General features: G+C 38.5%; 3 protein-coding genes across 4 annotated transcripts; 1 reads left to right on the plus strand and 2 right to left on the minus strand.

The window, feature by feature from the left end:
* Nucleotides 1–640: 640 nt before the first annotated feature.
* Nucleotides 641–13,967, minus strand: LOC6646139. The gene is made up of 2 exons (XM_023177923.2): nucleotides 13,942–13,967; nucleotides 641–5,593 (listed from the first exon to the last, which is right to left on the minus strand). The coding sequence occupies exon 2, from the start codon at nucleotides 5,577–5,579 to the stop codon at nucleotides 975–977; it is 4,605 nt and encodes a 1,534-aa protein (XP_023033691.1). The 5' UTR covers nucleotides 5,580–5,593; nucleotides 13,942–13,967; the 3' UTR covers nucleotides 641–974.
* Nucleotides 13,968–23,069: 9,102 nt separating this feature from the next.
* Nucleotides 23,070–27,774, minus strand: LOC6646141 (transcriptional regulator ATRX). Of its 2 annotated transcripts, XM_023177874.2 has the most exons (6): nucleotides 27,474–27,774; nucleotides 27,265–27,409; nucleotides 27,143–27,205; nucleotides 25,208–25,267; nucleotides 23,655–24,700; nucleotides 23,070–23,580 (listed from the first exon to the last, which is right to left on the minus strand). In XM_023177874.2, the coding sequence occupies exons 1-6, from the start codon at nucleotides 27,669–27,671 to the stop codon at nucleotides 23,287–23,289; spliced, it is 1,806 nt and encodes a 601-aa protein (XP_023033642.1). In that variant the 5' UTR covers nucleotides 27,672–27,774; the 3' UTR covers nucleotides 23,070–23,286. The 2 variants fall into 2 exon arrangements, with proteins under 2 accessions (XP_023033642.1, XP_002068962.2); XM_002068926.4 differs by lacking the exon at nucleotides 25,208–25,267 and having other exon boundaries at nucleotides 23,071–23,580; nucleotides 27,474–27,769.
* Nucleotides 25,158–27,141, plus strand: LOC111519066. Its single transcript, XM_023177875.2, has one exon. The coding sequence runs from the start codon at nucleotides 25,366–25,368 to the stop codon at nucleotides 27,058–27,060; it is 1,695 nt and encodes a 564-aa protein (XP_023033643.1). The 5' UTR covers nucleotides 25,158–25,365; the 3' UTR covers nucleotides 27,061–27,141.
* Nucleotides 27,775–27,813: the final 39 nt, after the last annotated feature.

Raw genomic sequence — 27,813 nt, forward strand, 5'->3', positions numbered from 1 at the left:
CCCTCCTCTCTACTATATATCCTTTAGCCCTGCTGCCCGTCCATATGTTTGGATCATCTACATCATTATCTTCTACAATCATCGAGCCTTAAAAATGTAATGTACGTATTTAATTTTCCATTTTCCCCCACTTGTTTTTTGTTTTCTTTTTTCCCTTCTCTGTTTTGGTTTTTCCTCTGACATTTTCTTTTACGATATATTTACCATTTACGCATAGGAACTTTGATATTTAATCACTAGAGAGATATATGTTATATATATATATATTATATTATATTTTTGATTTTGATTCATTTGTTTTTTTTTTTTTTATATTTCTTTATGATTTTTTTTGTTTATGTTTATGAAAAAAAAAAATGTTTTTTTTGTTTTGTTTTTTCGTGTGTGGGGAGTATATGTTGGGATGATCAGGAAGGGGGAGGTGGAACGGGGTTAGAAGGTATTGGCCAGTGTTGCCAGCTAAAACGGACTTGTTATTGTTCAGTTATATGGGTTATTATAATTTGTTTCGTTTAGTTCTATGTTGGACATAAAACCAGTTCAGATTTAAGTTTCTTTTCATTGTTATTTTATGCTTTTGTTTTATGTTTTGTTTTGTTTTTTTGGTTTTTGGTTTAATGTTAAGTATATATTTTTTTAGTTTTTTTTTTTTTTAGTTTTTGTTTAATAATGAGCTCAACTAATATGCGCACTCAGTCTTTTGTAGTTCCACTATTTCTTACTATATATACTTAGTTAAATGGAGGATTTTCTTGAGATGGAATTTTTTGGGTGTCGTTTTGTGGTGGTTCTTTGGGTGGTGTGTGTAGGTGGGGCAGGGAAAAAAGGATTTTTCACTTACGCTGGCAACACTGTGTACATCATATGTTGCTTTCATTTTATGTGGGGAACGGGTGTTGCTTGTGTTGTGTGTGTGAGTGTGTTTTGGTGGAGGAGGGGTTTTGGGGGTCGGGGTGGGAGTGGGAGTGGGGGCTTTAAGCCGGCGTTAGCCTAAAGCTAATGATGGCCGACGATTCCGTTGGACGACCTCCGCGCACTGGTAAATACACCAGAGCTGGGGCAAAACGTATCTCAGCTTCGGCATCGACTGGTTGCAGATGAAAGGCCTGCATTTGATATGCTTCCTCTGTCTTCTCGGGCTGGGCATAGGACACCGGTTTGCCGCTGCCATTGGCCAGCTGATTGCAATCCTCGAAGGGCGAGGTGGCCGCCGAACGCTGTTGAAGTGTGGCCAACGATGCGGCCGCTGCCGCCAGGACCAGGCCATTCGGTGTATTGCCCTTGGGCGGCGATGAATTCGGCGATGAAGATGAGGTCGATCGATTCTTGGGTGATCTCGAATGGGCTTTCGGCGATTCTATGGGCGAGTTGGCCTTCTGGGAATGGGAATTGATGCTTAAATTGGTGGGCACATCCAGCGCATGATCCATCATCATCATTGTATCGTTATTTAGGGCCGATTTACTTGATTTACTTTTCGATTTTGTGGAATTCGCTGAAGAAGATGATGATGATGATGAGGACTTGAGGTTTGCCATCTCCGTTGCCGCTGCCGCTGCTGCTGCTGCTACTACTGCTGCTGATCCTCCTGCTCCCGAACTGGAGCTGGCTGTCGTCGATGGGGGATTATTCTCAGATGCCTCGCCAGATGCCTGTCCATTGTTGAGCAAGGCGTGCGAACGCTCATGAATAAAGAGGAAAGCATAGTAGGGTGTCGTGAAGGGGCACAGGGAGCACTGGTATTCCTTGAATCGTTGCGATTGCTGCTCTGCCCCAGCAAACATGTTCGGGAGTCCGGGTAGGGGCAAGCCCTTGGGCAGTTGCTGTTGCATTTGTCCAAACAAATGCTGGGCATTCAGATTCTGCAGAGCCTGAGCCAAATTGGGTGCAGTTGCTCCAGCTGCAACTCCAGCTGCTACAGCTGGTGTAACCGGTGCCGCCGCATGGCCATTGGGTATCTTGAGCGTTGGGCTATTTGGCTTGCTGGAATGATTGGAATTGTTGGATGCCGAATTGGACAGACCGGCTAGGGATGAGGGCTCCAAGTCCCTGAGCTTCTCTAGGCCAGCTGGTCCGTGTTCGCTTATCAGATGGGTGCGTAGCCACTTGAAGCTACGGAATTGCCGAGCACATAGAGGACAAATCTCACCAGGGCCATCGCCCTGGCTGGATCCTGCGTTTGGTGGCGAGAGATTGAGTTCCTGCTCCAAGAGTTGTTGCTGTTGCTGTTGTTGCTGCTGTTGCTGCTGCTGCTGCTGCTGCTGTTGTTGTTGCTGCTGCTGGGCTGCTGCTGCAGCTGCCTCCATCTTCACCCCGTTCTGTCCACGTGGCTGGGGCAAGGGAGAACCCTCCTCGACAATGCCATGCGTATTGTGCTTGTGAACACGCAGGAAATACTTGCTGCATAGCTCCTTGTTGCATATGTTGCACACAACGCCGCCAATCTGGGCCCCATTCTCGATCTCAATGCCATGCATGCGTTGCATGTGGGTCTTCATAAAGTATTTGTTGCATAGCTCCTTGTTGCAGATCTCGCAGTAGCTGCTGGTCGGCGTGATGGTGTAGGCTGGACGATTGGCTGGCGCTGCTGGAACAACCCCGGCCGCCGGTAGGGCGGGACGTGTGTCGGCGGGCGTGAAGAAACCCTCCCCACCGCCGGGCATCAGAGAACCGGAGCGTGTCAAATGCATTTCGGCGATATGTTGCTTGAATTCCTGTGGACTGGAGAAGTCACGTTCGCAGGGCTGACAGCGCAGCTCATTGGTGGGCGATGGGGCAATGGGCATGGGGCCCACATCCGCGACTGATCCTCCTGGCGATAGTTTGGGCAGCGACTGGCCATACATGGCGGCCAGCGGATGTGGTGGCTCTCCGGCCACCAGGGGCATTTGACCCAATGGCAGGGGTAATTGCATTTGCCCGGCATGCTCGGTCATCAGGTGAGCCCGCAGGGCATACTGATGCTCCAGTTCGCGGCCACACAGATGACAGGGCAGTGGTCGTTTGCCATTGAAATCGTTGAGCTGCTGCAGCATCGATTGAAGTTTCTGTAAATTCTGTAGGCCAACCACAGAGGAGGGATTAGCAGCTGCTGCTGCAGTTCCTCCTCCCACTCCTCCGTTTGTCTTCTCGTCGTCGTAGCTATCATTGAGCGGCTCCAATTTGATACGCTTGCTTGGCTGCTGTTCCTGCTCTAGATGATCCTTGCCATCCTGCTCCATATCATTCTGTTCCATGCTAGCAGCTGCTGCCTTGGCCAACATCAAATTAAGTGGCATAAATGGCCAAGAGTTCATTTGCGGTGGAGGCACCTCTAAATCCTTGCCAGCATTTGAAGCTGCCGACTCTTCTGGAGGTACAAATATCCCATGACGTTTCCATTTGTGAGTACGCAAAAAATAACGATTGGCATACTCTTTGAAACAGATCTCGCAAAAGTATTCGGGATACTGGACACCCAAGCGACGCAGCTTATCCGGACTGAAATTGGAGTCACGTGCCTGCTGATGCAAATGCGATGACATCTTTCTGGGCTGTGGAGCGAAACTCATATCCTCCTGCTCCAGAGTGAAATCCTCACGAAAGCCATCGGGCAATTTGAATGGTTTCATCTCGGATATCTCTTCCTGCTTGATAAGCGCCTCATTGGGGCTATCCCGCTGCGATTGCAATGTGTTTTGTGCTGCTGACGATGATGATGATGATGATTGTGGTGGGGCTCCTGTTGCTGGTCCCGTGGAATCGGCTGCTATCACCTGCTGCTGCTGTTGCTGTTGATCGTGCTGCTTGGCCCGATGACGTCGCATGGCAAAGACATTGGTGAAACGTTTTGAACAGATATCGCAATGAACTGAAGCTGACGGTGGGGCGACAGCAGCAGATGATCCAGATCCTGGACCTGCCTGTTGTTGCTCCGGCTTCGGTATGGCAGCTGGGGCTGCAATCTCACGTGACGGCATTTGAAACATCAAAGACGCTGGATTTCCATTGTTATTGTTAATGGTATTTGTACTATTATTGTTGTTATTATTATTATTATTGTTGTTGATGATGCTGCCGGGATTGGGAGTGGAGGAGGAGATGCCACCATCACCCACTGGATCAAAGATGCCATGCTTATTGGCCTTGTGGGTTTTCAGGAAATACTTATTGCAGAACTCCTTGTTGCAGAGCTCGCAATAGGCCTCCGGGTTGAAGATGCGCAATGGCGGACGATTCAAGCCATCGACACCGGGAAAACCGGGCATGCCCAATAGTGGAAGGTAGCCACCATGACCCACTCCCAAGGCGGCCGCAGCAGCTGCTGCATCAGGTCCAAAGGGGAAGCCAGGATGTCCTCCTGCCTGCTGCTGTGTCATGGCATTAAACCACAATTCCTGCTCCTTGGCATGTCCATTGGTTAAGTCCGATGGATGCAATTGCAACTGTTGCTGATGCGACTGCGACTGCGACTGTTGTGACTGCTGCAACTGTTGCTCCTCTTGATGATGGCCATGCGATTGATGGTGGTGCTGCTGCGGACTGTCCGTCTCCCGTTCCAGCTTCACTTTGATTGAGGCCAAGAAATCCATGGGCTCAATTTCATTACCCTCGGGATCCTGATTGCCATGATCCTGCAGCATGTGTAGACTTAGCTTGAATTCTGTTTCAAAATTCTCGCCACATTCCTTACAGAATGTCTGATACGGATTCTGTCTAATGGTTGCATTCTCATCATTATTTTTGCCCTCTGCCTGAGATTGTGATATGTCCTGGTCTTGGTCCTGCTGCTCATCTAATTCATGCTCCTCATCGGCTTCACGTTGCTGCTTTTGCTGCTGATGCTGCAGCATTTCGAATGTCTCTTTCAACTGTTCTATCGACTTGGGTAGAAACATTTTCGATAGCTTCTCTTCATAATCTTCACCAGCATCCGCATCCGCATCCGCATCATCGACTCCATCTATATCCATGCCAGTGGCTATATTACTTTCACCACCGCCGCCACCACTCAAATTCAGGGCATCCAGACGACTGGGATTGTGTTGTTTGCGTCGCTTTTTGGCCGCATCATTGAGGGCTTCCAGCAGCTGCAGCTGCATGGCTGCTGCATTTGCTGCCACAGCCATTGCCGCCATAGCATTGGCCTCCTGCTGACCAGCTCCAGCTCCAGCACCCACTCCCACACCCATTCCAATTGGCATTCCCGTTTCATTGTCGCCATCGTCCAGCGACTCATTTGTGTTGCTTCCCGCTGTGACTTTTGACTCTTCTAGCTCGGTTTCCGTCTCTTTATCCAATTGTTGATTGGGTGACATGGCTCCAATGTCTGTGTCTTCAGTTTTCGACTCTTCGGTTCTTCCCCTCGCTCCTGTTGGTGTTGTTGTTATAGTAGTAGTTGTTGTTGTTGTTCCGGCTGTTGGTGTCGTTGTTGTTGTTGTTGTTGCTGCTGCTCCTCCTCCTCCTGCTGCTGCTGCTGAGGCTTCTTGTGTCGTATTGCCACGATTTGTGTTAAGTGTCGATGAATTGGATACATCGGAAAGAGCAGTGTCCTCGCTACTCAGATCTGGCGGTGGGGTGGCATATATAGAAGCAGCCATTTTGGATGATATTACTATATAAGATAAAATGGGAAGGCAAAAGAAACAACAACAAATCAATGACAATGCACTTTCCAATACATCAAAAAATAAAACAAAATATAAAAGGAAGCCCCAAAGGGTTTTCACTTTACTTAATTTGGGACCATGCTAAGCGTAACTAACTAAATTAAAGTGTATATAATACATATGTATATATATATATATATTTGTTTTTGCTGTGTCACCAAAATGCATGTATAGAGTAGGTTTTTCTAGTAGCTCCTCCTTCTCTTAATGAATTATCAAATTCTAACCCCCTCTTAAGTTTCATTTCTCTTCAAGATATGTTTACACATTTTTGCGATGCGCTGAAAATGATCTTAATGTATTCCCACTTCAATCAAAACTATTTTATTCGACGTGGAATTCAATTTAGTTTCTTTTTTAGTACAAGAGAACTCATAATAATAAGTCATGTAAAACAAAATCAAGTCGAGAGACCAAAAATTATGATTTTCAATTGAATTCTGAGCCAAAATTAGTTCACTACAGTTACTACTTTTTTTGTAGGGTTCAAAAAAAGGTCGTCGTCTTAATTTTCAAGAAAAGATTGAATAATTTCTGCCTTTATTAGATATGGAAGTTTATTCCATCTTCTACTTTAGCTTAGGAGACAAAATGAATTCAGGAACAAAATCTCAACATTTTTTTGAAAATACATATGTACATCAGAATATATGTATAAGTCTAATTGCCAATAGTGACAAATGAGAAGCAACAAATAGTTTTATAAAGATAATATATAGAAAGGGAAAAATTAAATAGAATGCAGAAATGGCCTATAAAGAAAAGACGTCAATTGTTGATGCAGAACTTTCAGTTCTAGACAACATGAGAGACAAGGGAAAAGACAAGTCTGGTGAAAATTTTCTTTCAGTGTAACTAATATATAGCTTGGGGCTTAAATTGTATTATGTGTAATATACAAAAACCAGTATGTACCAGAAGGACAACAAAAACAACAACTAAGAAAATGAAAACGAAAAAAAAAAAAAAAAAAAAGGAAAAAGTAAAATGAGAAAAATGAGAAAAAAGCTTGCCAAATTCCATTCAATTTTATTTGGCCAGAGACCCTTGAAGAAGAATCGTGCGAGAAATGTTTTTCCTCCAACTAACACACACACACACACACACACTTATGGCATTTGTGTCTCATTTCCTTATGAGCTTAATTTCATTTCTCTGCTGCTGCTTTTCCATCATTGCCTTCTCCTGCTCCCCTCCTCCCCACCCTTCTCCTCCTTCTATTCGGCCTTCTTCTCGTCCATTTTCCTCTTCTAGCTACACTTTTTCATTTTTGTGCAAATTCTATGAAAAATTTTTCCATTATATACACAAATACATATACATATGTATATCTTAGAGTCTTAGTGTGTGTGTGTGTCCAACATGTATAGAAAAAAACTTTTTGTTTGCTATGCGCCCAGCTGCCATGCACACACACAATCACCCACCCACACCCCCACCCACACACACACACACACACACACACTTACAACCCCATTGCCAGGGCGCACACGAAAATTTATACAAAGTCATCCGATTTAAGGAATACAAATTTTGCTTATTTTGTGTGTGGCACACACAAACTTTTTGCGCCTCACAAACACACACACACACACACAGAGTGGGTGAGAGAGAATATATATATATATATCCTGACAACCGCCCACTGTAATATTTACCAGTCCCCGTGTCCCCCCACACCCCACAAACATTCGGGCCTCTCCTCTTCTCTCCTTCCACCCCCCCACCCATCACTTGAGCTGAGCATAAAACTTATAAAAATTTTCTTCAACATGACTTGGTAAAATAAATTTGATTCTCAAGAAAACAGCAAAAAAGGAAGAAAAAAAAAAAGAGGAAGGAAAGCCAATATAGTAAAAGAAGACCAAGAGTGAAAGGGGGGAACGACAAATGGAAGGGCGACAAGCCCATAGTGGAGCAAGAGAGATGGAATAGAGGAGGGGGCGAAGTGGGTGGAGTTTCGGGGGCCGGGGGCTGCCAAGCAACCAGGCAACGGCCGTGAGGCAAGCCAAAAAAAAAAAAAAAATGTCGAAATAAACCGAAATTTTCTTCTTGCTGTTTTTTTTTTCCTATTTTTCTCGAAAAACAGAAAAGAAAAATATTCTCAACTATGCTGCAGACATAAATTAAGTTTCCATGGTTGGAAATTGGTTCTCGTAGATTTTCCTCTTGTTGCTGTTGACTTTCCTTTTATACAATTTCTGCAATCCTCCTACCTCCCATCATCTTCTCCCTCCTTTGTGTGCTTCTTGTACTTTTTGGAGGAGTTAAGCAAAAATGCCTGCCAGGATGTGCGCATTTCTCATTCAATGTATCTGTGTGTGTGTGTGTGTGTGTGTGTTTGTAAATATATGTATGTATGTGTGTGTGTGTAGGTATGGGGGGTGGGGGGTACAGGGTGTGGGGTGTGGGTGGCCTGGTTGCTGTATTTGGTTGGGATTTTTATAAAGCCTAAGGTAGTTTGATGTTATTTTATTTGATTTTTTTTCTTCTCCTTCTTGCCTACTTGTCTTTGTATATGCTTGTGTGTGTGTGTGTGTGAGGGGGATGTGGGGTGAGGTATTTTTGGGGTGTTGCATGTATAAGAAAAATGTTCTAAATGAAAATGGCAACAGAGTGTAAACAGACAAACCATGTACCTATCTCTTACTCTTTAGGTATACACACACACACACACACACACACATAGGCAGGAGGTTATATAGAACCACCGAGCATCCTTACATACATACATATGTAGAAGGACTTGAAACTAATTGCCTACTTTCAGTCTATCCAATTAAAATCAGAGAGATATATATCAGTAATTTCAATAACAAAGCATCTGACACTTTTCTTCCGACACTTGAATTGAACTTGCCTTTGATCCTTTGAAAAAGCAAGCTTTAGATCATTTTGAATACTACTTTTAGTTTTAGTTTTACACTTTGCAAAAAGTCTTCTAAAGGTTACTAAAAATTATATTTATTGAGTCATAAAGACTTCTTTATAAATTTAAAACATCAGTCGAGCCAAATTGAAAAGAATTAAATATTGATTGATATTTTCAAAATTTATCAATATCTTCAATAGATCAGTCGAATGAATAAAATAGGAATATAGGGGTACATCCCTTTAAAAAAATATTTGAATAAAAATTGATTAATATCTGGTATAATTTCCAATATCTGATATTAAAATCAGTCGGATAAATAATAAAAAAATTGGAATAAATAAATAAACCTTAATGATATTTTTCAAATATGAAACAAAATGATGAGGAAATTTTTAGAAAAGTTAAAGACACATTTGATACTTGTTGAAAGTATTTCGATGATACGTCAATTTGTATCTGATAAGAATATTAGGAAAAGTATAAGGCAAAAATTTTGAAATTTAGAAATATTTTTCGTTGGCATTTAATCAGTATGTAACTACTGCCAAAGATTGGTCATAAAATAAACCAAAGAAGTTCAAAAACTATTAAAATGATCGATGTTCAGACCCAAGAACTTTTTCCCCCACCCTGCTAATGTCCATGATATTAGAAGATCCATTCTGTGCAGTGGCGGATCCTCAAGTGATAAATATTTTTTTTTTTCTATATATCCAAGAACGCCCGATTTTCCCCCCATTGGAAGATTTTCCCTACCAAATAAATCCATCACTGATTTTTTAGGGATATGTTTTTAGGATCTTCACTCTATTTCTATAGCCATTACAGTGATTTCGTCTTAATCTCTCTACATTGATAAGATTGTTTCTTTAATTCCTTTTGAATCGGGCTACAAACTTGAAAATCGGTTGACAATTTTCCAATTGCTTTAGACTAGAGAAGCTTAGGTCAATATTTTTTTCAATTTTTAAAAAAAAATCTGTTCAAAATTTTTGCATTTCTAAGCCCACTTTTTGTTAATTTTGTAAAACTTGAAAATTTTTCACGATCTTTCACTGATCCTTTCACCTTATAGGCTACGATCGTTGTGTGTGTGTGTGTGTGTGTGTGTGTGTGTGTGTGTTGTCACTTGATTTCAATCATATCTTACCACACTTTCACTATACTCTTTGATCCTTTTCATTTTCTAACAATCACTGATCAAAAACAACAAAAACTAAGTCTCTTAATTAAGTAAAAAATTTGATAATAAAACATACTCATTAAATTTTTGTTTTTTTTTTTTAACACTTTCGTCTAATATTGTAAATGCACTTAAAAAAATTAAAAACAAACAAACTAACTAAAACACAAAGCTCGGTGCTTTCTTCGTCTTTCTTTTCGTTTTGTCGCGATTTTTTTGTTGTGTCGTAGTGTCGTAGTGTCGTAGTGTCGCGCCGTCTCTTTGATGGTTTTCCGAGTGATCGGCACATGCGCACTTAATGCACTCCGCTGTGTCCTGCCAAGTGGCTCGTTCGTTGTCAACTGTCGCATGACGCAGCGTAAAAACTGTGAAAAAAACAACTGTAAAATCCCCAAATGGAAACAGTTACGAGCGCAAAATCAAAACACAGTAATAACATTGATACTAAAATCAAACACACACACACACACACAGCTACCCCCTCTAATACTGTACATTTAATAGTTTTTCCATCAATACACACACACACACACACACACACACGTTACCCATATCATGATATTTTTTCACAACCAAAAAAAAACCTCAATAAAACACCCCAAAATATCAAAAATCATAGAATTTCCCTTAAAAAAAAAAAAAAAAAAAAATACAGAAAAATCAAATACAATAGAGAAAAGCAACGCGGCGACAACTGAGCAACGGCCTCTGCTCGGAAAACCATTATTGCTCCGCCCCTTTTTTCAAATTTTTAGTAACCACCACACACCACACATATACACACACACACACACACATTATATTGTGTATATATATTTACAACCAGCGACAACTTCGACGTCGACTTTTTCCTGGCCTCTCGTGCCAATTTATCATTGTTCGATAGTTTTTCAATTTGTTTTTTTTTCCCTCCCCCCCCCCTGCGCTCTTCTCTACCCTCTCTCTGTGCCGTTCCCTCCCTTTTTTTTTGTTCTTTGTGCCATGAAGTTTTGCTACTGTTCAGAGTTGGAGTCGGGAGTCGTTTCAGTTGTTGTTGAGGTTGCTGGCTGAGCAGTAGCAGGAGGAGAAGGAGGAGGAGGAGGAGGAGAACCAGGACAACAGACCGGCCAGCAGTTCAGTCAAGTCAGTTAGTTATATTTTTATTATTATAATTTTTGGAATGTTACATTGCCTTTGCGAAAGGTCTCTCTCTCTCTGACAAGCCACAATAGTTTTCCAACCCTCATATGCCCACGCCCAGACCCATACCCATACCCCGGTCTTCAGCTCAATCTCATCATCATCATTATCAACATCATCTTGTCGCATCTTTATGATCTCACCGAATTCTACTTGAGAAAAGGTAACCCTCATATAATTGGCCCTTAAAGAGGCTGGAACGTAATTGACTTTCAATAGCATTAGTTTTGAGGTTGATCGTATTGTAAAATTGACACTGATCAGATTAGACAAGGAAGAAGGAAAGGAAGGAAGAAAGGTCGATGTGGTTCGTCATAAATGATTTACTTGTTGCCCTTGAGACTTACATTCATATATTTAAAATGGGCGCATTAAAAGGGCAGACAGAATATTTTCCTCATCATAAAGTAATTTTTTCTTGCCATACTTAACCTCAATTATGCAATTAAATACCAAATTTGAATACAGTAGTTTTCAAATTGAGAGCGTGAAGTTAATCTGCACACAAGGAGCTAAATAGACTCAACATCTTATACGGATCAAGAAGATTCATACATACATATACATATATATGTACATACTTATGTATATGTATGTATGAATCTTCTTGATCTTTGAGGTCAGAAAAACGTCTCCTTCTCTGATACACAAATATCTGAGCTATTTTATTCTACCTTTTACAATCGTATACAAAAGATTTTAGATTTGTGAGGGGGTGAGAAATATAAATATTGTTAAAGACAAATATATCTTATCTAACATATTTTAAAAACTTCTATATTTCTACTAATTGTAAGATATATTTCACTACAGTAAACTTTCCGATCGCTGGATTCTATATAGTTATAGTGATCTGATCCTACGAATTGTCAAAGTTGATCTCAATTAAAATCAAGTTTCATTTCAATAGCTTTCCAATTAATTCACAGAGAACGACAGACAGACACCGACTCTGCATCTCATGCTGATCGTGAATTTATATACGAAAACATATCCTTATGTGTTTTAAGCACCTAATAATATAATACTTGACTTGAGTTCATAGAAAAATTTTACTATTAAGCTTAGGCTAGGTCTGAAGTCTAGAGTTTTCTAAAATCTAGCAGTCTCATTGACAAATTGAATGATATGACTATATAGGTTACTTGATTTCTTCTCTTAAGAAAACTAAACCCACTGAAGGGTTCTATTTTGAACCAGAAAGTGACACGCTCATTTCTTTACCTTATATCGTTTTCTTCTTGAACTAGAAAGCGGCACGTTCTATCAATTTCCTTTCCGTATATCCTTTTCTTCTCTCTTTTTAACTTCCTTTACTTTACTTTGTTTTGTTTTTTCAGTTTTTGTGGTATCTAAATTCTTCCCCTGGGAAATGGGTAAACCAGAAAGAGCAGCAGCAGCAACAGCAACAACGAAAACAACAACAAAGTGTTTATTTTCACAGATTGACAGATTGATTTTGACTTTACAGGATATATTGTATATATACAGACACTTGTGTCAGCCATCCTATATATCCACCCATTTACCCAGTGGCATCTACATTCAAAGGAAGAAAAAAAAAAGGGGGAAAAGTGAAAGTGACTTGGCAAAGAAGTTGTCGTCTCCAAGGATATATCTGTCCTGTCCTGTCCTGTTTATACTCGTGTTGTCCTGCCCTACGCATAGCGTCCAGTTGCGTTTTGAGTCTGCGCATTTGGACATCATCTCTCATGAGAAGCAAGCCGGCAATTGCGAGAATCCCAGAGAGTCGAGTTGTGTGTCATATGTGTGTCCCGGTGTACGTGTGTGTGTGTGTGTGTGTGTGTGTGAGTGTGTGTAGTTGAAATCGCCGGTTGAACGAACGACCAGGCGAACAAAATGTGCCAACCAGCAGCAACATTTGAAACTCATTGGTCGGCAGTTGTGTGTGTTCGGGATTCGAATGTTGTGTGTCTCTCTTTATGAGTGTGTGTACGTGTGTGTGTGTGTGTGTGTGTGTGTGTGTGTGTGTTGCACGTCTAGTGGTCAAGGTTTGCTATTGACTTTCACTTTCACATGTCGGCATGTCCAGTGTGACGATGACGCCGACACGACGACTTTGCCGGCACTTTCACTTTTACACACGCTCACACACACACACACACACACACACACACACAGTTACACCTCCTCTCCCAAACTAAATTGTAGGCGCATGTCCTTCATCCGCACACGTGTGTGCACTCGAAACGTAAACAAAACCCACAAATGGTTCTAACTCTTTGCCCTCCCTAACAGTCGCTCTCGCACCCCCTCCTCTCTCTCTCTCTCTCTCTATCACTCTTTCCTTTACTAAAAATAATCATTATCAAATTTAAAACAACGAGAAAATACAACAATCTACCGCCCATTTTGAACGCCTGCCGCAACACGCAATGCGTCCGAGACATGCAAATGACTGAAACTCAATCATCAACCCACTCACCCAACTAGGCCTTCTCCTCGTCCTCGTCGTCCCCCCGCACTCCCTCTCCTTCTTACTAAAATATAATTATATAGAAAACTGTGGCTAGGTTATGATTGACAATGCCGCGCCCATATGCCACACTTTTATTGCAATTAATATTCTTGTTGAAAATCAAATTGAAATTATGCATTTGGCTCAAAAATTTAAGGGACCTGGAAAAGGGCGCGCAATGCCTGAGGGATGACGGGGGGAGGAGTGTAACCAACGAACCATCAAACTCTAAATCAACCCCTCTCTTCCTATCCCTCTGAAGGGTTTTATGCGAGGGCGGGTGTGCGGTGTGCGGAGGGGATAGTGGATAGCGAAGGGGGGGTGAGGCAAAATGTGTGCGACAAATTGATTTTAAGAACTAACCGAATTTCGTGAGGTTTTGTTTGTTAAACGTATTTATTCCTATTACAACAATACTTGATGGATTAGTTTCCCTAACCATCAGCCCTTAACTTCCCCTCCTCCCACACCTTTGCCTGATTTTTCCAAACTTTCCTTACTTACTAGCTCGATTTCCCGTTGCCAGCAAATGGATATAAAATTGCGTTTCTTATGGCTAAAAATATTTTCTACTTACATTAAAAATTGGGTTTTTCTTTTCACAAATCCTTTTTCGTGTTTTGTTTTTTTTTTTCGCTTTTATTTTTCGTTCTTTTTTTTTTGGGTTTTTATTTAATTTGAAAATATTTTATCAGAAAAAATGATAACCTTTTGCTTTGAACGACTTTCAACTAATGAAATCAAATGCCAATTTTAAATATATATCAAATGAAAATCTTTTTTTTTTTTTAAATGTAAAGTGAAAATTCGGAATGGCAATAAATCAGAATCAGGTTACCTATGATTTTATATTTTTTTTAATCAAGTAAATTTAAGTTGAAAGAGTCCAAAAATTCCCAACGAAATGAAAGAAAAATTTCGTTTTTATCTTTAATTGCAGAAGATTAGAGAAAGAATTGAGAGAAATTTTGACATACATTGTTGTTGGCCATTCTCTTCGATGCCCTCGTACCTCTGTCCTTTACCCTTAAAAAAAAAAAAAAAAAATTGTAAGGAAACATTTCGAATTTCTATGTACAATGCTCATTAGTAAGAAATCTCATTAGAAACCAATGAACGCGCACCCACACACACACACACACACACTTACACATAGAGACAAAAACACTCTCTCGTCTCTAATGAGCACTACCCATACTTATATTCGATTTGCCTTTCAGTTTAATTTTATATATATACAAATATATATATACAATATACGATGTATATAGTTTTTTTTTTTTTTGTTTTTTTTTTTTGGTTGTTTCTCATTTTCACTTTCACATCTCTTTGGCGCATGGCGAATGAAGTGAAAAATTAATTTTCCCCTTACCCCACCATCGAAAAGCCTACATCCCCATCCCACCACGCCATCAGCCCCCCCCCCCCCCCCCCCCTCTATCACCCTTCGCATATATAAAAGCCAAAGGCAAAAGCTAACAACAAAAACAACGAACCAAAAATGAAGCCAACTCAACTAGTATTTCCATCTCTTTCGTGCACTAAAATTTTCTTTTCTATCAAATATTATTTGTACAATAAACTAAAATGAGTAAGTGTGTGTATATATATGTGTGTGTGTATATATATGTGTGTGTGTGTATGAGTTCCACCCCAATGCTATGTGTGTGTGTGTGTGTGTGTGAGGGCATGATAAAATAAAAATACGAAAAATATGAAAAAAATACGAGAAAAATTAATAATGAAGCACACACACACAGACACAAGGACAAATGCTATATACATACATAAGCCAAGCTATTTATTTCTCTCCGTGTGTGTGTGTGAGAGTGTGTTTGAGTAGAGCGAGATGGAAATAATAATCATTTTTATAATAATGCAAGTGTATTTGAGCAAAAGTTTTTGCGTAATGCCAAACTTGCGCGGGGCTATCCTGTCCTATACTTAATACAATACTATCCTATATTCCTAAAGATATATATGTACGTACATACATATATATGTACATATGTGTGTATGTACATTTAATAATCATCATCATTATTATCATTATGGTCATTCTCATTATCGGCATTATAATAATTATCGTATGTCCGAGTCCCAAGTCGCATTCGCAATCTTATCTAGCATCTCGTCTCGTCTAGCGTCTCTTCTCTCCTCTCACTTCTCTACGTACTTTTCGCCTTTCACCGTGGCCAAGCCACCCCAAAAAGTATGCAGCAATATTTTCAAGAAATCTATAGAAGAAAATTTTTCACAGAAGCGCAGAACAAAAAAAATTCCATAAATTTTTCGCTTCTATGCTTTCGTCTCTTGCACACACACACACACAGGGGGAGATATATGTACATACACATACACATATACATATATATTATACATACTCGGGCATTGTTGAGGGGGAAGTTTGCAATTTTATCACACACACACACAACCAAAGCAACTTTATGAAACCATCAAATTATTTTCTTTTCCATTTCTGACACTCAAAAGAAAAACGCAAAAGTAAGACAGAGCAACAACAACAAGAACACAAGCACAAAAATAAAAGGACGAAGGAAGAAAAAAAGGGAAAAAGAAAAGAAAGAAATATTATTTTCCAGTTACAGTCAGGTCTTGGGGTCTTGGGTCCTTGGTTCTCGTTTCTTGGTTGTCATGGCACATCCTTTATTTTACTTTACTTTATTTTACTTTATTTTTCTGGGCACAAAGTTTTTGCGATATGCCTGCGGGTTACTTTTACCCCCCACTCCCACTCACTCTCCCTCTCCCTCTCTCTTTCACTCGTTTTCCCTCTTATATGTGTGTGTGTGTGAAGGGGGTTAAGATGGGAAAGGTCTTGGAGCTACTTCGTCTTATTTGGCAACGAAATTTTTATGAGAAAATGCCTAGCTTTGGGTGAGTATCCTCTTCGAGTCGTCCCTCTGTGTGTGTGTGTGTGTGTGTGTGTGTGTGTATCAAAATATTTAAAAGCAAATATAATATTGGCCGAGTGCTTAAGAAGTAGTGGCGCATAAGGATGAGAATAAAGACGAGGTTAGACGTAATAGAGAAACACTTAAGCAGCCCTTTGCTCCCTTTTGCTTCTTTCAGATGTGTGTGTGTGTGTGTGTGTGTGTGTGTATAGATTTCTTGTATTGCGAAACCAAATACAATATCAAAAGGCATATAAAATGTAAAAAAGGAAAATATTAATAATGAGCTGCCCCTTCCATACCCCTCACATTCCCTTCTATTCCTCTTACAGTGCCATCCCCCAGCCCCAGCGCCAGCGCACAGAGAAGAAATGAGAAAAAATTGTGTAGAATTTATTGATTTTCATACAAAAGCGAATAAATATTGTTCAAACAGCACATGGCAAAGTGAACTTACATGTAATATGAACTACACAGAGAGAAAAAAACGAAAACTGCAACTGCATAAACAAAATTTAAGCGAAAAGCTGAAGAAACATTTCTTTCAGTGATGCAAGGAAACAATTTTGCCGTAAAGCAGCGAGAATTTTTCTCACTGTGTATTATTATTGAAATTAAATCAAAACACATTGTTTGATAATTTCTCTCAGTGTCGCACTCTCTCTCTCTCTATCTCTCTCTCTCTCTTTGGATTGATGCACCACTCACACATATGGAAATTGATATTGCTGACTGAAATTTTTTTGCGATATTATGTACCTATAATATATATATATAAATATATATATATATATTTTTTATTGTCAGAGTCGCAGTCGCAGTTCGCATTAAAAATACTTAATCTCCAATGGCACTAAAAACACACATACACATACATACATAGAGACACGGACACAGACAACTTCTGCAACCTACATCTGCCTACTGCCTGCCTACCCTGGTCATAAAAATTGTTAGTCCCCATCCCCATCCATCTACCCCTCCCCCCACCCTCAATATATATATTTTCCTCTTTAATCATTTGTGTGTTGATATCAAAAATTTTTTACTTTATCGCAGTTTTTCCAACAATTTCTGAGAGTGTGTGTGTGTGTGTGTTTTTTTTCTACGTTATTATTTTTCCACGTTATTAGCACCCGTAGGGATCTCGTGGCGTATGCGTATTGTGTGATAAAACTCTCACACACACACACATACACATAGATATCGCTTTGGTATAAGTGTCAGAAGGCTAATGAGACTTTTTAATAAATTGCCCCGTCCATTTTTAGTACAGTTTTCATTATTAATAAAAGTTTATGACATATATATCAGACATGTATCTCTTCCCCTTCATCCTCTCTATATCTACCATTCTCTCTCTATCTGTGTGTGTGTGTATTTTGTTTAATAAAAAAGAAAAGCACACAGAATTTATTATTCCAATTAAATTTCATAAGTTAATTTGTGTGAGTGTGTGTGTGTGTGTGTCTGTGTATGCGTCATGACAGTATCAAAGTGCACATTATCATTTCGGACTTTGTGGCCTTGGGTACTCAAAAAAAATCTGAAATTTAAGTAGATAGCGAAAAAAAACGTACACACACACACAATGAAAGCTTTCATAGCGACCATTACAATTCATTCATTAAAATCGGTAAAAACATACATACTTATAGAAGAATTCCGAAAAGAACACACATAAACATGGTATGATATATATTATAGAATATTATAAATACATATGTAGTATATAGTCCAAGATATTTTCTGATTCTAATAGATATATAGGGACTTTATTGGGACTCTTTTTCGAGTCTGAGAGTTCTTTTGATTCTTTCTAACCGAAATCTTTGCGATTCAAACAAACTTAAACTGGTTTATGGAAGGTTTAGAAACGTTTACTTTATTTCCCAAATGGTTTTCAAATTTATATTTTCGAACCAACGAATAATGTCAAAACAAATTAGGAGGATAAATTTATGTATTTGTGGATATTCCTTTCGATTTCAACTTTAATCTCTTTGTTTGCCTTTCTACAGCATTAGTATTTTATATCCAAAGTTGTAATTGTTATAATTAAAATTAAAAATACTTAATATAAACCATCTTGAGGTCAAACTTACAAAAAGGAGATTGTAAATGGTCATAATTAAAACTAAAACAATATTTTATAAACTATGCTAAAAGAAGCTTTATTCAGCACCTTAATTTGGTTACAAGCATTTCGATTGCTATAATATAATACTCTTGTTGTCGAGTTTACATCACGGACAATGGAAATGTTGGTGGATTAAGGAATAATTTTCTTTCCTACTACAATATTACTATAATACATAATCAGCAATAATGCTTAATTATATAGTTCTATATTTTTCGACTAAAAAATATCTAAAATCGATTCTACTTATCTAGAAAAATATCTTGAAAAAGTATCTAAAATAGATCACTCAAATTATTAGCCTCTTATTTGAAAAGAGAAAACTAACTTTTCAAATTTATCCCAATCTAAAGACACTAGTTCGTGGAGCTATTTGGAGCAAGTAACTATAATTGGAAATTGACCTGTTGTAATCTATGATTTACATAGATTTAGTTTTTGGGTTATTCAAATCGGTCTTCTATATCGAAATTGTAGCAGTTTTGCCCCCATTTCCTCCCTCGAGAAATATTAGCTGTAGAAGTATCAAACTGTTAGAAAGCTTGACAACATTTTATCGAAATCCTAGCAATATTTTCTTAAACTAGATTCACAGATAAAAAAATACAAATAAATTTCCATTATTTAATAAAATAGGAATTTAATTTAAACTTTTTTAAAACCTTGTTTCTAGCTATAACTTTAGGATCATAGAGAAACAAAATTTCCAGCATCCTCATTTTCTTTTTAAAGTTTATAATTTGGATAGATACTAAAATTAGTTAATGCAGCAAAGATGGTCGGCCTGATATTTCCAAGGAGAATTCTCCCACTTCCACTACGTTCTCGAAAAAAACTGAATAACTTTCATTTAAGTCTCTAAATGTAGATCTATTCTATATAATACTTCTTTACCACCATTAAAAGATTTATAGTTTATGAAAATCATTAACATTATTCCACATTGAAAACAAAAAAGGGTTTTAGGCAAATTGATTAACCATTTTTATAGAAGATACCTACCATCTATACATGCATTTGTTTGGACATATACATAGAGCGAACATAGGACTGTAAAAGAGGAGGGAACTTTGCCCCATAAAGTATGCAAGTTGCTTTTTTAAATATGTATAAAAATAAATGTTTGAATAAAAAATAATCCTTAAAGCAAACAAAAGAAAAGCAATAAATTTGAATACTTTTCCAACCTATTGCATATGTTTAGGGGCAAAGTTACCACCTATATCACTGTACTAAATTCACCTATGATTAAAAAGATATACACATATATATATATGGAGCAGGGGGCAATTATATCCGTGGTAATTCGCTGAGAACTACATATAAATAGTTATAAGTATATATATATATATATATATATAGGTATGTATGTTTGTTTTTGTATAGACATATATATATGTACAACAATCCGTCAATTTCTGCATATTTCTGTTTGTTTCTGTTTGTTATAGCCAATTTTCATTTTGAATTGATTTCAATTTCAGTTTAGCTGGAAATTAACGTCTTTGTAGAAGAAAAAGCATTTTCAAGCGTTTTGCCAATTTTTGTAATTGTTTTTTAAGCCAATTTTTGAGTTAATTTATAAGTTTATAAGCCAATTATTTTGAGTTTCGAGTTTGTTTATTATTAGCGTTTGTTCAATTTTTGTTCTTTTGATTATTTTTGCAAGCAAATGATTATACGATTATAATTAGAATATATGTATATAGTTGGTTAGTTGTTCTTGTAATTTGTTTGGGGTGGTGGGGGGGTGGTGGGAAAAAATCACTCACAATGTCTCTGGCCAGAGAGATCATCATCGTTAATAATCCTATATAAAAACTTATATGAAAATAAACGCGCAACATTTTCATTAACCATGAACGTAAATTCGTTTGATTGTACACAGTATTTTGTTATTTTATATTATTATTGTTATTATTATTATTATTTTTAGTAGTAGTAGTATTATTATTATGCAGCTGTTAATAATTATTATAATGAATTGTTTATGGCTTTTTTTGTTTTTGGCTAGTATCAAAATTATCAAAGAAGTTCTCTCCTTATATATACAGCTATATATATATATATATATATATATACATATATATAAATGTTTATTTGGGTTTTTTTGTTTTGTGTTTATGTTAACATTTAAAGCACTTCATTTCAGATTATATATATATGCTATATATAGATATATATATATATATATATATGTGTGTGTTTGTGTATATGTATAGATATTAATTTAGCACAGCGTTTTGAAAATTTTATATTATAAAAATTTTTGCATATTTTTTTATTTAATTTGCATATTGCCAACACTTTTCTCTTTTTTTTTCTCTTTTCTTTGCATCCTGCGAGGAGTTTCATTTAGGCTTACAAATCCTTGATATTCTTTCTCTTTTCTTTATGAAGGGGCGTGGGGGGCCTCTTTTTGGCTCACTTCGATTTCACACAGAAAAAACAGCAGAAAACACGTTTTACTTTTTTTTTGGTTTTATGGGATTATTTTATTTTCCTTGACATTTGCATTTGAAATTTGATTTGTTAAAGATGATGAAGTTGTAATTTTTGTTTATACATTTTTTTGTGGTTTTGTTTTTTTTTTTATTTTTTGATAGGCTTTGGTTTTGTATTTTTGTGAAGAAACTTACAGAACTTGTACAGGGCGTTTCACTTATTTATCATACCGACAAAGTCTAGCACGACGTTGTGGTAGCCACGCGCGGCTACTTCTGCACCACGTACGCGTTTTCTGTAGACTGATTTGAGTTTTTCAGTTTCTTGTCCAACGAAACTCAAAAGGATGCACACCCACACACACTCACTCACTCACCCACACACACACACACACACACATTGACTCTGGCATACAGGTTGAGAGCAAAACGAACAAGAGAGCCAACAACCATCCAACAAAAAAAAAATACAAAACCAACCACCAAACCAACCCCCTACCCCCAAAAAAAAAAAAAACAACAACATAAAATGTACAGACGCTCTGTTGCTATTTTGTTTACTTTCGATGCGGGGGCGTTAGAGGGGGGATGGGGGTTGGGACAGGCGGCAGGGTTGTGGACATGTGTTAACTAGGTAAATCTATATATGTATTTACTATATTCATCTCTTGGCTTGATCCTTTTAGCCAAATGGTCTGAACTAAAAATGTATTGCCTACTTTTAGGCAAATATATTTCATACATTTATTAATCATAATTTCGATAATAATTTTGACTATATACAAAAATTTTAAAATACTTGCCATAATTATATGTATACAGCGCGCCCACTTGATGGATTCGCCAACACACACACACACACACACACACACTCAGACACGAACCCTCGACTCACAGGACATGCGTAGTTGAGATAGAGCGAGAGAGTAAATTTTACAGAGAACTGAGTGTGTGTGTGTGTGTGTGGGTTTTTTTTTTTATTTTAATACACTTTATCGGCCAAGTCTCTGATAAAACAATCATCGTTTATGGTGCAACACGCTCCCTTCTGCCACCTACCCCTACCAATCGTCTCCACCCCCGCCACTTACCATCCCATCCCCCTAAGCATAATTGAGATATAGTCCAGCAGCGCAGCAGGGGATGGAGTGAAACCATGTACCGCCAAACCACATGATTGGAATTGCCAGTAATATGCTTGGAAGGAAAAAGTCCCTACAAAATTGGGTTAACTGGGTTAACTTCAATAGTTTATATTTATTTTGTATGTATGTATGTATGTATGTATGTGTGTTTGTTTATTGTTAATGATTTTTGAGCAAGTTTTTATGACAAACAAAAAGAGAAATATCATTGCAAAGGCGTAACCTGCGTGCGGCTCGTTAATTCCCCTCCAAATAACGACTTTGCCCTCCCCACCCCTCCCCCCTTCCTCATCAAAAAAAAACAAAAAAAAATCTAAGAAAATTCAGACCGGAAATGACAAGGCATAGTTTTCGCATTTCTTTTTTTAAATTACAAACAAAACTGAAAACAAAAAACGAAAACCAAAAAAAGACGAATGGGAAATCAAATATGCCTTTAGCACGAAATATTCAAATTTTTTTCTTCTATTTCTTCCTTTCTGGCTTTTTGTTTTAGTTTCTGATGTTTTTTTTTTTTTTTGTATTTTTATATTCCTCATTTTTATATGCCATATAATGTAAGCCAACCCCCAACCTTTTAGCCGACTCGCCTACCCCTCTCTAACCATTCCAAAGGAGGCCTCCTAAAGAGGTCTATGAGACTTTTCAATAACAAATTTTTGTTTCTTCTCATACCCTGCAAAATGGAAAGTAGGGTATATTAATATTTTCATAGTTTTTTAATTATTTCTTCAAATTTTCTTTAAAAAAATTAAAGAAAAACTTTGACGTTTGAATATTTTATGAAAATGTCTTATGAATTAATACTCTATGAATTAATAAAAATAGAAAATACAAATACCTATGTAATAAATAAATTTAAAAACTAGCTATTTTAAAATCAACTATTCCCCACTTTGAATTTTATAAGCAACTTGCTGTTGAAATTGAGAACAAAAAGTAATAAAATAAAGTAAAATTTTCAATAACTTAACCAAATTTTGCGGATTCTGTTTAGTTAACTATAAAAACCAACAACAGCTAAATCTAGGGCATTAACTAATTTTTCTTTTAAACTTATACAAAAAAAAAAAAGAATTAAAGATTTAAATTTAGCAGCTAAGATAAGAAAGATTAAGATTAAGATTAATCCAATTGGTAGTAGATGAGTTTCTTCATCAATGGTTATTTAAAGTCTAATATTAATTGTCTCATTTAATTTATTTTTTTTTTCTTTAGTTAGTTGCAGGGTATAAGAGAGTACGTTTCTGTTTTGAGCTCTTATTGTTGTGGTGCGAGTCATTTATCGCTTTTGCTGCTGTTGTTGGAACTTTTACGCTGGCGGTGCTGTAAAAGTTCTTGATATTGCTCTATGGAGCCATCCTCATGCTTGGAGGCAAACTGCTGGTCTCCTCCTGCCTTTGATTTCTGCTCATCGTTGCCGGCATTGGAGGCGGAGGCGTCTTTACCGTCTTTATCATGCTTTTGGGCACGCTTCGATTTCTTGATTTTATCACGCACGCGTTTACCTAATCGCGATTCAGCAAGTACCTGACTGACCTTGGAGCTCTTTAGATAGCGTGTGCGCCAGGACTGAAATGAAAGCAATTCGTAATTGTATACGAGTTTTAGATTTTACATGTGTTATTGATAAGAATGATAGCCACCTCTGAATTCTCCGGCTGTAGCTTCTCATGATCATCCTCGCTGGTGTCCAGGGATATGACATCGTTATCCATTTCATCTTCTTGACTGTCATTTGATTTTTTCTCTCTCCCCGTCTCAGACTTGATGCTCGGCGTTGGTTCTTCCTTGGCCAGTTGTTCAATCATTTCATTCTCTAGGTCACCTCCAATGGAGATGACATCATCGTTTTGATCCTCATCCTCAATTAGAGATAGAGCTACTGCTTCGCCACTGGTAACCACTTGACTCTGTTGGCTACAATTGGAATTCTCCTCGGCGACGATTGACACTTTTGGAGATTCCTCAGTTGGTGGTATTGGATCCTCAACTTCAGTAGTAGTTTCCTTTTCTGCCTCCTTCTCGAGAGAAGGCGCTTCTGTATTTTCGCCAGGCTTTTCTTCAGTTTCCACTTCATCTCTCACCTCACCCTCCTCGGGCTCACTCTCCACAGCTGGTTCAGCTGGTTCAGCCAATGGCGGCGGCGGCAGCTGCTCCAAAGCGGCCTTTTGATTGTTGTCCTGTTGTTGTCCTTTGTCTTTATTCTGTTCATCTTCATCTGTACTATCGCTAATTAACAATGTTTCAGTCTCTGTTTGTATGGGTATGACATCTGGCGAAGCTGAGCGCGATCGATCTTTTGCAGGGGAATCTCTTATGGTCACTTCTGTAATTTCCTCAATTACCTCCCTCTCTGGCGTCTTGTTAGATTGCCGATAGTTACGCTTGATCTTAATCTTCTTCGTTGTTCCTTCTCGGCTACTATCATCATTTATTTGGACAAGTCGCTCGCTAGATTTACGTTTCCGTTGAGATCCCGATCTATCGCGGCCTTTACTGGCACTTTTCGAAGATTTACTTTTCGATTTTTCCCCTTGTTTATGTCTATTTGATTCAGCAGGAGTATCTTCATCCTCGTCATCTGATTTAACCTCGATTTTAGTTATCGGTTCCATGGCCAACTGAGAGCGAATGGCTCTGGCACGAGCCTGCAGCTCCAGAAGTTCCAAAACACTGATTTGGCCATCGTCTGCAAACATTTTCAAAAACATTTTCAACAATTAGTTCACTCATGAGATAACAAATAAATCTATTTACAGTGTTTACAAGTTAAATCTAGCTAATCGCTATCTAAATTATGAACCAACTTATCCTCTCATCGAACGTCTACAATTCAGGCATTCAGATTTATGCATGAGTTAGACAGAGATAAATATATATTTTCTTGCTACTCTGATTCGATTCTTGAGTCAGAAAAGGTTATGACAATTATACTTTCTACGCCCATGCGAAGAAAGTTGTCGATTCTTGGCCCTATTTGTCCTTCCCTTTACCCTTTAATCAGCCTTTCGTGGTGTCGTGGTTCTTATGCGTAAATTGAGACGCTTATGTGCTTAAAATGTAAAAAATTTAGCCGACACAGAATCGAAAATCTATAGTTATTTATAGTAGGCATAAGCATCATGTCAATTTCTATATGTTTCTACCCCACTCATTCGCTCTCTCTCTCTCTGTTAGAAAACACACATAAACTTACTTTCTTCGTTTTGTTCCTTTTTGATAGGTTTTTTGCCACTAACCAGTTTCTTTTTCTTAGCTGAAAAGTAAAACACGTATTAAAATTGTTAAAAAGTAAATGTTTATGATTGAAAATTAAACTGCACACACACATACACACACACATAGAAGAAGAAGATGGATAGCGAAAGTGGCTTCAGTGGTCAGCAGACGGCGGAACAACCGGATAGCGATGACCAGCAAATCGATCAATTCAAGGTAAAGCTTAATGGTCAACAGGACTTAGAATTGCGTTTACGTGAATTTAAGGCTGCATGCGATGCCCATGAGAAGCATACACGTAAGCGGCGTAGGCGAAGCTATTATCATATGGGTCTGGTGGCCAAACTGGTGACGGAAACAACCCACGATGAATTGCGTCGCATGTTAGAGAATGGCACATATACATTTCATGTGGATACGGTGGCCAATAAGCCAAATGAACTGACCAGCATACTGGAGACCATGAATATAGCCATTTCGGCCACCGTTGTGGAACGAGATCTCAAACTGGCCACAGGACTAGCGTTGGAGATAAATGGTGAATGCTGTCGCATTGGTCGTTTAAGGAATAATTGCACTGTGATGCTTGCCCGTGGTTCTGTGGTCACTCTGACCACTAATGAGGCCTATCGCTATGCGGGATTCAAGGAGATTGTGTTTGTGATTAACTTAAAGGCCTATTTGAGTTCAGTGAAGCTGGGCGACATTCTATACATTGGACGAGAGGTGCGTTGCCGTGTCCTAAAGACACTACGTGAAGCCATAGCGGTAATGATCATCGATGCTGGGCTAATGGCCTCATATGATTTCATTGAGTTGCCGCGACAGTGCTATAGCCTTAGACCTGAAGTCTATCAGGAACTTTTTATGCCCGATCTCAAGTTGGTCGAGTCTCTAAAGGCGAACTATGTAGTGCTGCCCAAGATTAGGTGTAAGAGCTTCTTACGTGCCGTTCGTCAGGCTCTAAATGAGGAGTTTGATATGAAATTGATTGGCATGATTGATTTCGAATATGTGAGAAATAATATGTTGGATTTATTGGGTATAATTAAGCTAGTGGACTATATATGGATACCCGATATGTTTAGTGTTAACTGCTGTGTCTATAACTACATTATGGAAGATGTTCTACCCATATCGAAATGCCAGAAAAAGCCCGTAATTGGCACTGTGCCTCTCGAGCGTTGCAGTGATTTTAAACATTACGAGCTGCATGAGTTCCTTTGGAAAATCGATGCCATTCACATACAGAAGAGCTCGTGGTGCAATAAATATCCACTTATTGTTAAGAAACTAATGCCCGTGCGTGACTATCGTGTGGGTGTTGTCCAGTCTCAGATAATGGTCAAGAATATCCTCACTTCATATCAGACCATTGTGAATTTCATTATCAGAACAATAAGTTCCATTGAATGCCAGGCTATATTTATCTATACAAAGTGTGAGAATGCAAGCGTGGCCTTGGCTCGAACCGAAATTTATTGCCCTGTCTATATGATGATGCCACTGACCGACAGCAACGAAGATGACATCGAGGACACCATCAAGTGCAAATTTGATTTGGCCAGAGCTCTGCATCTGAGAAGGAATATGCATCCGGTACTCTATACCAAGGACATAAATGAACAGAATCTCAATCCCATAGACTTTGGAGTGGATTATATGAGGCGTAAGGGTTGCCTAGAAGTCGGCGATTTCGTAGTCACACTGGAGGTGGGTAAGGAAGATGACGAAAATGTGACCCTTGGTGTGGGAGAGGACGTTTGGATACTGAGAGCTTTCTATGTGGCTCCTCAGTTACCCTACGAGAAGTTCCAGCATGGAACATAGAAGTTTTTTTCTAGCATGTGCAGTTGTATTTCCAAGATATTTGTCCAAATTATATGTAATAAATCCGAATTTTTTTACTAACCTCTCCGTGTGTCATGGCCACCTATATCACTGTCTGATGATATCTCCTCTAGGGATATGTGTTCTAAGGATCACAAAAAGACATGATTAGAAATAATTAAATTTTAGCCTGTCTCCACTTGCCTTCCTTATGCTGTACATCCGAATCCTCAGAACTCTCTGTGTCTGAGGGACAAGGTTTGTCCTCTATGATGGACTTTAGGCGCTTAGTGGATATGCACAGCAATTCATCCAAGCAGCGTTCCTCAATTTCCTCCAAAGGGGCTTTCTGCCACACGAGCACAGAATTATTATTCATTGAATAGTATTTGTTTTCAGAATTATTGGTCTACCTTTAAGAACTCTGGAGCCAAGTTAATAATTGTCTTCGGCTTCAATGTGGCGAAGATTTGTTTCACCAGCTCCAAACGGTCATCAATATAGTGGGAAATATGATGTAGTGTACGATCCTCTTCAAGTTTCTCTTTCTTAATACCAATGGGTTTGGGAATTTGATCGCTAACCTTTTTCGTCTTCTTTGAGCTGCTCATTTTTGCATTTAATAATGTTCAAAACATAAACGTCAATTCTTTTTTATTTTCTTCGCTTGGCTTTTGCAGCACTGGCAATCAGCTGCTGCAGTTGTACCTTCATGAACACTGTCACTTCTCTACACTGGGCTATCGTTATCGA

The sequence above is a fragment of the Drosophila willistoni genome (assembly GCF_018902025.1).
Source record: "Drosophila willistoni isolate 14030-0811.24 chromosome XR unlocalized genomic scaffold, UCI_dwil_1.1 Seg105, whole genome shotgun sequence".
Taxonomy (NCBI): domain Eukaryota; kingdom Metazoa; phylum Arthropoda; class Insecta; order Diptera; family Drosophilidae; genus Drosophila; species Drosophila willistoni.